The sequence below is a fragment of the Topomyia yanbarensis genome, chromosome 1 (genome assembly GCF_030247195.1).
Source record: "Topomyia yanbarensis strain Yona2022 chromosome 1, ASM3024719v1, whole genome shotgun sequence".
NCBI lineage: Eukaryota > Metazoa > Arthropoda > Insecta > Diptera > Culicidae > Topomyia > Topomyia yanbarensis.
The window spans coordinates 146266084-146280149 of NC_080670.1; the positions used below are offsets into that span (position 1 = coordinate 146266084).

The 14066-nt window shown below is 36.5% G+C and overlaps 1 protein-coding gene across 7 annotated transcripts in view; it reads left to right on the top strand.

Moving 5' to 3' along the window:
* The window catches only part of LOC131676604 (TOX high mobility group box family member 3-like), a 275645-nt gene extending 267523 nt beyond the window's left edge, over positions 1 to 8122 (top strand). For 6 of the 7 annotated variants that reach the window (XM_058955772.1, XM_058955753.1, XM_058955782.1 and 3 more), the window contains 3 exons: positions 3224 to 3484; positions 6562 to 6827; positions 6886 to 8122. In XM_058955772.1, the coding sequence (XP_058811755.1) occupies positions 3224 to 3484; positions 6562 to 6827; positions 6886 to 6952 (594 nt within the window). In that variant the 3' untranslated portion in view covers positions 6953 to 8122. Of the gene's footprint in view, positions 1 to 3223; positions 3485 to 6542; positions 6828 to 6885 lie in introns of all 7 variants that reach the window. The other variant, XM_058955801.1, reaches the window with a different exon arrangement.
* Positions 8123 to 14066: the final 5944 nt, after the last annotated feature.

Below are 14066 nucleotides of genomic sequence, written 5' to 3' on the forward strand. Positions count from 1 at the left end.
TCAAGAGACGGGTTTTGTTCCTCCGAAAAACTTGCGAAACTTATATCTTTGAACCAACCGCTGATTCAAAATTAATCCTCTTATGCTCACAGTAACCAACGGTACATTATTTTTAGTGTTTTCGAACAGCATACCACGAGAAACGATTAACGCTTCTTCTGACTGCTACAAATAAAACAACACGCTGCATAGGAGCATAAAAAATTGCCACATGTTGCTGAGACTTGTAAATACGCGTACTGAATGAAAAACAAAACCGACAAAAAAACAAAAAATAAACACGACATAATCAGAGAGAACAAAAGGCGGACGAACCTATGGTCCAGTACATAGGATCTCAAGCTTTCCGTCTCGGTTCTACTTTACGCCTGCACCAGAGTCCAGAATCCTTCGTCCAAAGCAACGCGATCCCGATTGAGGATGAAATTAAATCTGTTCCCCTAAACATTATAAAGATTTTCATTTCGTTTTCATTTCATCACGTTTATTCATCAACATTTTGACGCTGGTCGATTTCGACTAAACATATACCCATTTCGAACCAATAAAGCATGTTCTCCATTGAATTTATAAATTTATGTGGCATACTAGGTACACAATTGTGTAGGTGTGTAGAGGGGTACAACGTTAAAATCGTAGATGCTTCTATATTACACATAACCGACGATGCATTTTTCTTATGCTCTACCATACGAATGAAAATATTTGCGCCATTTTAGTACCCCTCGCTAGCATACTACGATGGCATTTGAATGTATTCATCACATATTAGCGCAACAGTGATACACACCATGAAAACGTAACCTCATTCGATGGTAGTAGTTGTACAAGCGACAAGATTGCGCTGCTTCGTTCTGAGCCCGAATGCTCAACCGAACCTCGCCTGCAAAGCATATAATGAACAGAGCAGTGTGGAAGTAACAAGCATTTCTTGACAGGCGGGTGCTCAAATTCGCCGGTTCCCAAGTAGCATATCAGTGAAATAAAAAGTGACGCTTCGAAATATTATTATTGCGGACTGATCGGTGACAGTACACCTTAATTCGCCAGAGAACAACGAATTGTGATCTTCCACTTTTATAGGCGAAAAACAAAAAACAACTATTCAACTGTCTGGTGAGTAATGTGGAAAATGTGTTGCTTTTTACTGAGCGCTGCCTCGACGAGGTTGAATTATGAATGTGTGCATTGCTTCATTCATTTCTGCCTTGCCACTAGATTTATTATGAACTTTGAATGACTGCAACACATAAACCTAGTCGTTTAAACTGAATTAATTAAAAATCTTCACATGATTGCAAAACACCATTTGTTTGATAGACTGCTGGTACAACTGTATATTAGCTCAAGGCTTTCGGTTTGATTTTTCCGCGAAATATTTGAAAACAGCGTAAGTGTAAATGGTTTCTGTGTTAAATCGGGCTTTATATGTACTACTGCTAAGCAATTTGCAATATATTAGGCGTCTACGGGCCAATTTCTTCTCCCTCACTTAACTTTTAAACCAGGTTACCAGTACGTTTTAATCTGGCTTAAACACTAAGCGAAGGTAAAGAAATCGGCCCTGAGTGATTCTGATTTCCGTCAAGGAAGGTGTTCTAATATCAATAACAAGAATCGTCAATTTTCTAAACAATTCAACATTTGATGGATTTGACAAGTTACATAGACCTTCCTCGAGTGCACACAGCGAGTTCGGGGTCTGCCCGGAAGTTGATGGCCTTGGCATTCGCGCTACACGCTCAGCAAACGGTAGTCTGCCGTGCTGTAACAGCCTAGCTATGTCAGCATGTTGATATAACAGGCACGGCTTGTGGTTCGAATATATTGCGTTATAAAATAATCACATTTGAGAAAATAAGAATGAATTGTGACTGTTTATGTCGCGTTAGGTGCTAGGAGCCTACTAGACCTATTGAACCAACAAAATATACCTCATAGGCTTGCTTTACAATGATTTACTACCCATGATCGCATAGTCGTCCCGTATTCTATGGGATTTCCTATCTTTATGGGACTGATATGCGATCATGGGCAGTTTAATGCAATAAAATACTGTCAAGTATTCAGTGTTTATTGGACAAGAATTTAAGTTATGAATATACCTAAAAAAATCCAAACAATAGAAAATCAAATCGATTTTATTCGTTTTTTATTAAGGTTGAACAGAGAATACGCAAAATTCGCAAACGAAAAAAGCAGTTTTTTTCCACACCGTATGTCAAATATTCATAAAAATCAATCAGCGTATGTAGAATGTTGTTACAGTACTGCTGATTGATTTTTATGAAGATCTGACATACGGTGTGGAAAAAAAACTGCTTTTTTCGTTCGCGAATTTTACCCTTTCTCTGTCCAACCTTAAACAGGAGGAGGGGGATTACGAAAAATTTCAGGTAACTAGAGCACTTAAGTTTAGAACATTGGCAAGGTGATGACATTTGATGTATCCTACCGGGTAGAGATTTTTTTCTTTCGAATTAGCTATGTGAATAAACTATATTGTTATCGTAGTAGGAGATTTTGAGAACAATTTGAATTACCGGAATAAATAATACTTGGGTCAGACCCAAGAGAGATGAAGGTGCTTATTTTTGAAACTAGGAAACATATCAACAATTTATTGTAACAATTCAATGTTTGCTTACAACAATTTAAGCGAAAGCAGAATGATGTACCGTCAGTTCGTTGAGAGGACCATACGCATTATTATGCTCGTTTCAAAATATTTTCGGTATCATGCCCTGAACGTTTCAAACACTTTTTTCACTTCTGCTCAACATTCTGTATTGAAGGTTGTGGAACTGCTTTTTGATCATCATCTGGTATAATAAACATAATTCTATTAGCAGTACCTTTGTGTATTACTTCGCCCATTAATGTAACTAGTGAATTGTGCATGCCATATTATACATAGCAGGCAAATGAGCTCCACTTTTATGTGCGTCAATATTTGCCCTTCGTTTCGAAATGCATACTTATTCGAAGATAAGCAGCAGACGGAAATGTGTGATACCTTCTAAGGGCTTATTCTCGCATGGCTCTACCAACTGAACGTTGAAGGAACATATTTACCGCTTTGTTTGCTCTACATTCTATAATGTTCATGGCAACACAATATAAACCCATGTGTAAAGATTAAATGATTATTTATCAAACATTGACAGCTCGGAATGGTGAAAACTAAATTTGTTTCTTTCACTATTATTATTGCTGATTGCAGACCATGATGCAAATGCAACCGCATCTTCAACATCATAGCCAAGCCCAACCACCGCCACACCATATGCAAATTAATCCGATGGCCGCTCAGCAGCAACAACAACAGCAGCAGCAGCAAATGATGGGTCAACAACCACAGATGGGAATGTCACCGCAGCAGCATCAACAGCAAATGCAGCAGAACCACCTCACCAGTGCAAACATGAACGGAATGATGAACATGGGCATGACACCACCGCAGTCACACTACATGAATCAACAGGTATGGCGAGTATTAGTATTTACCACACTCGGAATCCTCCTTCAGGGCTCGAAACATGCAATGGACAATGCAGTGTTGGGTTGCTATATTTTACGGTGTATATATTTGATAGTTTAGAATTTTGGTTCCAATACTACCCATAGTCACTGTTGGAATTTTTCACTCTACTTCACGTCAAGCTCACACACCCAACGTTTCCTTCGAAAAGCACCATTTCTCTTTCTCAAGGAAAGGCGAATAGTTTTTGATAATGTCGTACCAGGCTCATTCTTAACTTTCTTCCTTCAACTCGTTGCTCTTCCTTGAGTACTATTGCTACCCATGATCGCATATTTGTACGGTGTTCTATGGGATTTCCTATCTTTTTGGGACTGACTTGCGATCATAGGCAGTAATATAATATACTTCACCTTCCAGTCCCTTGCTAATTAAATGCCGTTACAACTGGCAGTTTGGTTTACTGTATCTTTAGAAACGACAGTCACTTCTGATTACTTGACTGAAATCTCTATCATATTTTAAAAAAATAACGCATAGTTACATGAGACCATGAATATAATTAATCCCATTGGCGATTTGCTGCACAACTAAACTTAGTCATGCGACATCTATGAATTAGCTCATGAACTGGCAAAGTGATGCAGATTGTTTTTTCTTCACCCGCAAGTGAGTCGTAGCTTCCAACAAAAACTTCATTTTATTCTCGGAAAAACCTTACCAATGCTAAAATATCTAGTGGGATATAAAACTTGATTACACTTGCCCCCATATGGTTTGTGCAACATGGGCCATAATATTGCACATGAAGGTAGAAAAGTTGATTTCAATTACTTATATGTATGTAAGAGGAACATGGCGGTCACAAATGGCTTCAGGATTCAACCATTCCTGCAATGGCAGGTACTAATGTTTTAAACCGGACTACAACCGGGTTTAAAATCAGTGATAAGACCATGTGGCCGTATCAACTAGAGCTTACCGCTGTGTATTTAAGGTTGGACAGAGAAAGGGTCGCAAACGAAAATAGCAGTTTTTTTCCACACCATCTTCATAAAAATCAATCATATGGGAGTATGGGATCATCAATAAATGACGTAGCATTATATGGGGGAGGGGGGAGTATTGTATTTTGTCAAGCTACGTAATTACCAGGGGGTATTTAGAGGTTTGAGACGAAATGCTACGATGGGGGAGGGGGGTGTTGAAAATCACTCAAAAAATGCTACGTCATTTATGGATCGTCCCTATGGGACAGAATGAGAGCGCATATGAGAGGTGAATGAAAAATAATTGGAAAAGAAAACATCTAGTCCCATGTTGGAAGTATTGAGTAAGCTGACGTTTAAAATACGTACACTGAGATCTCGCATTTCCATGCAACTTTAACTGCCCGTTGAAGCATAAGAGTCCTATATGGATTTTTATTAAAAATGAGTTATCTATTGAATTTTATTTTGAATCAGCACTGGTTCACAATGCACAAGTAAGACTACCAAGTATGTTTAGAGAACATCAAGAAAAATATCAGAACATGTTTGTCCCATCCATAAGTCAATGAAAATGTAAATTTTGAACAGCGCATTTCTCGGCTTGCTGTTTTTCAATATGGGGCTCATATGCTTTAATGGGCTGTTAAGTTCAAAAGCGATTTGTTTGTCTCCCAATTCGCCATGTAAACGATTTGATTGTCTCTCATTTCAAACGTCGAAACAACACAGCTGGATAAGTCCATAGCTGAGTAGAGTTATCAAAAATAAAAGTCGCAAGGACTGAACGTGCTTCGTAAACTCCGCTCCAAATATATTAGAATGTAAAAATCGGAAATTAACTTCCAGAGTAAAAATGGTAAGTGGAATCCCTACTCTCCTGTCTCAGTATGACATTCGATATTTAAAGTCTAAAAACACCTACCTTGTAAGAATCGAATATAGTTTTCCGGTTTTTATTTGCAATTTATATTCGATTTTTACATTGTAATATCTTTGGTAGCACGATCCGTGCTTGTAACTTTTAGTTTCCGTTTCTCAATTCTTGCCACCGGTATCTTGGCAGATTTCTGTAGGCTGCCAAATTTACTTTCAAGGGAGATGCACTGAGCAGAGAGAAGAACAATGCAAATTAGTTAAAACGAAAATACTCTCCTTGCACAGAGGGGTATATGGGTGGAATAGCTGACCATCATGTAAAAATTTAAAACATCATCCAGCTTTTCACATTGTGCGCTACTGTTTCCCAAGATACCCAGTGCATGATATCGTATCCAAAAAGCTGTCAAAATTTAGCTGTTAGTTGTACGGTGAAATTGAACGGAATTAATAATACAATTTAAAAGAAGTTTTCTTGTAGATAGAAAAAAAAATCATGCAATTGCGTTGACATAGGTTTTAGAGATGAAGATGTGTAGTATATTTTAGAAGAGCTTAAGCTCAAGAGATACTTATCTAAAACATAAACAACGTATAAATCAGTATAGAATTAAACCACTATTTTGTTAATGCTTTGGCATTTCAAAGGTACTTTTCACTTCCGGGTTTTTCTGCGCAGATTGTTTGATATTGGTAGGTTAGGGTTAGAGCTAATGACCTGTGTACAAAAATATTACGATCTTTCGATATATTGATGTGTTATGCTACGCTAAGATTTGTACATATTCAGGAATTTATTTCATTTATTAGAACAAAATAAATCATTTTTACGCGACCCAACAGAAACAAATTCAGGCTTTACCTGTGTTTATTACTTGAAGAGTGCATTGTAACATTGTCTATATACTTTAGAATATTGTGTTTGTATATACTTGCAGTTAGATAGTATTTGTGCACCTAACTCAACTATTTGATTTAGTCGTATAGTTCAGCCACAGAAACATTGGGTAAACAAAAATAGGTAATGTTCAAGTTTTGATCATCAGCACAACTCTCCCGAAGTATGCCGTTTTTTCTATATTTAGTCCTACGCACAACCACCGCATTGTCATTCGAGTTGGAGGCCATTCCCATTAGTTCATCAAAATAAATCAATCGCCACTTTTAAGCTACAAATAAGAATAATAAATTAGTATTCTCCGCACTTTGCAGATGCACAGTCAGCAGCAAGGGCAGCAGCAGCACTCTCAGGCACCTGGTCACCCGATGCAGCAGCAGCAGCAGCAACAACAACAACAGCCGGCGGGGGGTGGTCACATGAGCCCCCATCAGGTTGCCCCACCAATCTCCGGCAGTCCACCGCAGCAGAACGCACCGTCCCAGCAGTGTATCCGACACGGCTGCCAGAACAAAGCGATCGTCAATTCGGACTGGGAGGATGAGTACTGCAGTAACGAATGTGTCATAACACACTGCCGGTAAGTTTATTATTACGTCCTTTAAAATTGAATGCATCTAATGTAATGTTTATTTCAGTGATGTATTCGGTAACTGGGTGCAGACTAACAACTCGCAGCAGCAAACATACTCAGCTGTTAAGTAAGCTGCTGGTCTTCGGCACTGCCGGAATTGAGAGGGTGCAATCCATGAGAGGCTCCCATTCAAAGCGTAACTATTAAAACAAGCAAATATAATCGATTCGTAATTTACTGTTATTACTGGAAAAATTACACACTTTTTACAATGATACAACTTTTAAACTAAGTGATAACACACTGTAGCTAATAAGACGTACACAATAAAAAATAAAACATGTTTGAATTGAATTCAGCAATCAAATACAATGTAATCGTGGAAAACTATTTCAACCTACAAAAAGACAGCCAAAAGTTGCAATTATTTTTAGTGAACAAGTTGAGACAACAGTCACAAGAACAAAACTTGTTAAGTGAAGCAATTTCCGACTGTCCTCCTCTTCCTTCGTTATATTTCATATTGTAAATAGTTTTCGTACTGATTCCTCCTCGTACAAGAGGAATTCAAGGAAAACGCTCGAACGGAAAATATGAATAACATACGTGTGTCGTGTATACATCTGTCACATAAACCGCGAGGCTGTATATTGTTATATCTTCTTCTAATTTATCTCGATGATGTTGTTTTCTTTTAGTTTGTACAATAAAAATCACGATAGGCAAATAACTATAGAAATAAGTAGTTGTCGTTACTAAAACCAAGAAATAAACTACACTGTAGCATAGAGACACACAAAATCATACAAGCAAACAAAAAATTAACTAATGAAAATATTAGAACTGCAAATCATTTAGGTAAATTACGTGTAAAAACAAACTAAGCAAAAGAAAATTCTTATCGTACGCTCCATAGCAAAGGAATTTCAAACCAATTGTCAGCGGAAACGGATGACGCATTGAAGGATAGAAATTTGCATAATTTCAGAAGCTCAGTGAAAGCTACCACGCTATCATTCATTATCGTTACATTCATCATCATTATCATCACCATCAGTACTGCAGTTACACGCTTTCGCACCACCTTCATCAATCAAAATATCTAAACCTCGTCGTGTCGAGCACCAGAGTTTGAAAGGGCGAAAGAAACGTCCACGAAACATCTTTTGTGCTGTTGCAATGGTGCCAATCAATGCTCAATTGATTGAAAAAGAAAGAATAATAAAATATGTTCAAACGGTACTTGCAAGCCGATAAGGCAAACATACATACTAATAAAATTACTATTTTGTAGAAAGTTATCTGTTCGACGACTTAGTTATTATATCACTCGCTCAATTGCTATTGGAACGACTAGAAAAACTGCAGATTCAAATATTCGAAATTATATCGAAAATCTGTCACATCACATGCCAACTCAACTATCCGATTGTGTCCGAAATTCTCTAAGAGGCTATTTCTTCGCTCCATTTAACTTTCGAAATTAAAAATTAAGCAAGAAATTTACATTTTTAGATCAGTATTCTCACTATGAATGTAAATTTCAACTCATAAGTGGAATGGAAAATTAGAGTAGCTGCTTTACTCAGCCTTATTCTGCATTACAACGGATTGCTTTTTCGATCGAATGTGTCTTGCATTCTCAATAACGACAGCATAATCAAACAGGAGTCAGATTCGATCGGAGCACATCCGCTCGAAAAATAAATTCGCGGTAATGCAGAATAAGACTAACTAGCACTATTATAATTACTATAATTGACTATTGAAAAACTGGCGCCAAAAGGGGATAACCCCCCCCCCCCCTTCTTTCGGGAAAAAGAAAAACTTGCGATATGGTGACTTCCTGTTTAGCGCAATCCTTTATAACCCAGTCATTATTAGTTTTTTCGGAGTAATCATGAAGAGTAAGTGCCAGAGGTCAAGGTTTGACGCCATTTTGAAATCCATGATGGTCACTTCCGGTTTAGTGAAATACTTCTTAATCCAATTAATGATGGGTATTTTCTGTATGGCAACTGACATCACTATCTCTACATACAGAGTTTGACAATAGGCAACATCTTTTTTCCACCAGCTCCCTGTCAAGCGGCCATGTTATCGTAGCCAGCATATAAACTGTCGAAATAGACAAAAACAAAGATAAAAAGAGTAAACAAAACAAGTAATTTGTCTCAAACGTTTCAAATTTTAAGTTTTTAAGTTACTTGAGTACTGTGTACATTGAGAATTATAAAATGCGTCATTCCGAACTGTACAGAAGACTTCCACAAACAAAATGGATTGTTCTCCAAGCTCAATTTTCCGTTGAATTCTACGCGACGTGAAATTTGGAACAGAGCAGAGGATATCACTCCTGTCATCCGCTATGGCGATTATACATTTTTCATGTAAGTTGACTAGATCATGTGATTAGAAATGCTTATTTCGTTTTTACTACAAACTTTGAAAAATCTTCCTTTCAAATCTGTGGTAATTTCTGGATTAATAACATAAACCCCCAAAAAATATCTGACATTTACCCTCATTCCGAAATAAAACCATGCTTGGTTTATAAAGTTTCGTTAAACCTAAATATTCATCTCTGGAAACCACGTCTGGTACCTAATCGTCAAAGCTATTTCGGAAATATCCATATTGTTTCGGTTATAGTGAATTTAGCTAAACCGGAAGTCGCCATATTGGATTTCAAAAAGGGGGGTGGTTACCCTAGGCCTCTGACATCCACTCGTCAAAACCATTCCGAAAATACCCATATTGATTGGTTTATATCTAATTTCGTTAGACCGGAAGTCGCTATCTTGGATTTCAGTATGGTACTAAACATCGACCTTGGACACCCACTCGTCAAAACAATTTCAAAAATACCAATATTGTTGTGGTTCGGGCCATAACGAGTCTTCAAGATCCGTCATTTCCATTTTTCCAAAAAAATTCTCGGTCTTTTGTATTCAAAAGAACTTCCAAATATTCTCTAGGTATTTTGCATTCAAAAAGTCTTAGCATCTTTTCACAAAGAACGCGTTAATTAGAAAATCCGTGTAAAAACTGGTAAAAACCGTGTAAAAGATCTAAGTGTACTGTGCTATATTTCTCCTTAGTGGAGAACAATTTTGGTAAAAATGTTTTCTCCATTAAGGAGAATTGTTTAAAACCATCTTTGCGTGCACAAAATCTATAACTAAATTATGGAATTTGCCTTTCGACTTCGTCTCATCAGAATCCGACACTAACTTAGTTAACGGACTAAGCTAGCGCCGGATTGACGTTAGCTCCAAAAAACGGAGACGTGAGACGTTCCTGAGCAAACCTCTAGTCAAGCGTGATGTCCTGCAAGAAAAGAAGCTCATTTTAAGCTGATGAGAACTAATGACATCGAAATATTTAGTTTGGCTTAGTAGGCCAATACAAGATGCGGTTACGGTTAAAACTCAGAACAATTTCGGTTAAAACTGGTATCTGAGTGTAGGTTCAAGAAACCTTTTTTGAGCATGTGTAAGAATTGAACGCTTGGTAGTATGCGTAGGAGAAATTGTGTTCAGCTTTGCCACCAGTTTATCCATGTAGAACCCTTTCAAAACTCTAAAAGAAGAATATCAGTCGATTCATTAGGTTATCACGGTTCAAATTATCCAAGATAAAAAAATGGTGGAAAATCAATTAACCAAGCAGAATGGTGCTTTTGAAAAGCGACTGTGATTTTTTGTCACACTACCTCACTGTGCTGGGGCACGCGCCACACAACTGCGTAATGAAAAAACCACAGCCACTTTTTCTAAAGCACCATTCCGCTTGGTCAATTGTTTTTCTTAATTCAATGCTTACACATGCTTAAAAAAGGTTTCTTCTTAAAGTCACTTCGGTTATGAGTGACAAAAACGATTTTTACAAAGCAAATGTCAAATGCGGTTGGTTGTTGCACCCATCATCAACCACCACTCCCCCTCCCTATTTCCGGAGTCTCGTTGGCCAGCATAGACGTTTCCGGTTGTCCCAGAAACAAACTCCATCTTTCGAAATTTACAGTTTCTCAGAGATGGTTCGGCCAATTTCACAAACTTAAACGGAGAAAATATAGCAATATGGGGATATTATTAGAGATTAAATAATAATATGTTATCTGTTATATCAATATCCCCTCGGGAGTGTTGATATATCCACTTATCGAGAAGTGTCTTCTGTCCCCTTGGAAATCAAAAATGCTCCCGTATTGTCTATGTTCTCTGTTATTGTTCTTCTTATCCCTAACCTTAGCACTTCCGCAATCCTTTTCATCAGAAAAATGATGAAAGGACAAACCACGGCAAGGCGCAAACCTCCGATCAACATGGGGAACGGCCATTTGAGCCAGTCGCTACTGATTCCTGATTTCTGATCATATTGACCCGAATTTCAAACCTAGATTTTAGAATTCTTGCATTAATGTACATAAGTGATTCTTACCGGGTTTGTTTTCGATATATGAAATTCAAAAACATCTTTAAAGTTGTTGATGCATATATATATATATATATATATATATATATATATATATATATATATATATATATATATATATATATATATATATATATATATATATATATATATATATATATATATATATATATATATATATATATATATATATATATATATATATATATATATATATATATATATATATATATATATATATATATATATATATATATATATATATATATATATATATATATATATATATATATATATATATATATATATATATATATATATATATATATATATATATATATATATATATATATATATATATATATATATGCATTGCATTTATCTTTTAGCCTTTGCTGACAAAAAAAACTAAAAAAATAGGTGGTAGAGCTACGAATGCGATGGAATGCGTACAATTATAACATAAATGGCCTGAGAATGGTAAAATACTTCTGTCTGAGCGCAACAAATCACGAATCGAATACTCCTACTATTTAAGCCAATATCTTGAACAAAAATGGCCGATGCTCTAACCAACGGCATCAAATGGGTAGGTCGATAACTGAAACATGGCGAAATTAGGCCCATTGCCAAATGATCAAATGCCTTGCTAGCTCTAGAGTTAGTCGAAGCCTAACTTCCAATCACGTTCATTTTCCAAAGAGGATTACCCCGAATCCCAAATATCATCACCACAGCTGAATGCTTGATTTGGAATGTGAATTCGAATATCTTCGGAAAAATATACGGACTAGTAAGACGATTATAATAACCCGACCTTGTAGCGCTCGTAGTACTCAGGGAAAACAATTGCAGCATCACCACCCCACGCTACATCGACTAAAATCATCGCAAGCTGACAGCGTACTGGTTCGCGCAACACCATCTCACACCGCAAGCTTCCCATCTATCGGAGATTGCCAATGCTACTACCCCCGGCGTAAGTTATGCAAGCTGCATATTACAGTGCCATCTAGTTTCGTCGCCATCGTTCCCAAACACATTTATAGACAGTACTGCAACCAAAACTTCATACCATAAATTCATAGGAGTGATGTCACCATTAACGTACCGTAAAGGTTCGCAAAGTGTTCGATATATAATTCATCGAATTCTGTTTTTGCACATTTTCCAAGTTAGACGTTTTATAAGGTATTACAACACTATTAGAGATTCTACGTTGAAACCGCTCACAGATAGCGCTGGAAGCAAAGTGTTGCTAATTTGATTCTGTTCTGTCATAGTGCATATATTTTCTGTAAACATTGGTAAAAAAATAACTTTTAAACGCCAAATTACCAATCAATTTGTTGATAATTGTTTATGAAAATGAAGTAAAACCATCATTTTATAAGATGAGTAAACATCTTACGAAAAGAGTGTAAAACATAGTGGTTTCTAATATTATTTGCAGAGCTATATGTGTGCTGTTCCAAAATGTAATTTGTTGAGCACCGTACCCGCCGCAACATCATTTCCCGTTCCTCCTAAGTTAAGCTAAACCTTCATGAGATGACGTAAATTCATGAAACTCTCCAGATCACGCGAGGTAAGAATATATTTGGCTACTAGGAAAGAGTCAGCTTTGTATGATACATAACCGATCCTTCTCTCTGATAGTCTTCACTGCATCTCCTACGTAGCCCAAAATATGAAGGAGTTTGACATTGGTACTGATTGGGTCTCGGTTTCGAGTTGGAACTTTATTTATGGAACGATTTTTTATAACCACAATAATACCCCTATTACATTTCGAAGAAATGTATGTTTCAGAATAATTGCAAATAAAGCTAAATTTCTTACTCGTATCATTCATATTTTGGTAATGGTAATCTTTTTCCGAGAAGAAAATGAAGTTTTTGTTGTAAGCTATGACTCACTTGCGGGTGAAAAAAAAGCAAACTGTATCACTTTGCCAGTTCATGAGCTGAATCATAGGTGTCGTATGACTAATTTTGGTTTTGTCGCAAATCGCCAATAGAGCACAGAAATAGGCTTATTTCGGCAATTTTTCTTGGCGCAATATAGAAATGAATCGAGGTCATGTTAATTGGAATTTATAACATTTCTTATAACTAGTAGAACTCCCTCTTCGGATACTATATCGATCAAATTAGCATGGGACAACATTATTGTGAGAAATTTCGAAACTTTAATCAAATCAAAGGTAAACAAAAAAATGCCCTTCAACATAGGTGGACAATCGACTTATTACTAATGCTTTGCGAATAAAATATTTAAAGTGACCTCGCAGTGTGCAACATATTAGCTAGTGATTGAACAAAGGATTTAGATTTGCATCATTATTACTAATCCTAATGCTAAAAACAATTAAAGAAAGCTCTTAATACCTGATTTTTAGGGAATATCGTCACCATTACTGAGTGTACTGAAAACTGCATTTTTCTCGAAACCACATTTTTTTGCGGTAGCCAGAAATATAACTCGAACAAATGATTTTCTATCGTTCTAAAATTTTCACAGTGTATTCAAAATTGCTTTCTCCAGTACGTCACGCAGGATTTTTTTAAATGAGTAATTTTGTGTCTATTGTATTTTTATCGCTTTCAGTTTTACGAAAATTGTAGCCGATAGATTGAAATCGGCATATGTTACAGAAAATACGTGCGAGGAATGCATGGCTGTTTAAAACAAAAGAAGTTTAGCGTGACCACTGAGATTGCGAAAGACAATTCTAGGGGTTCAATACTACACCAGACTCCCCATTTAAAAAGTGTGTCATTTCGCGAAAAATCTAAATATCTAAAA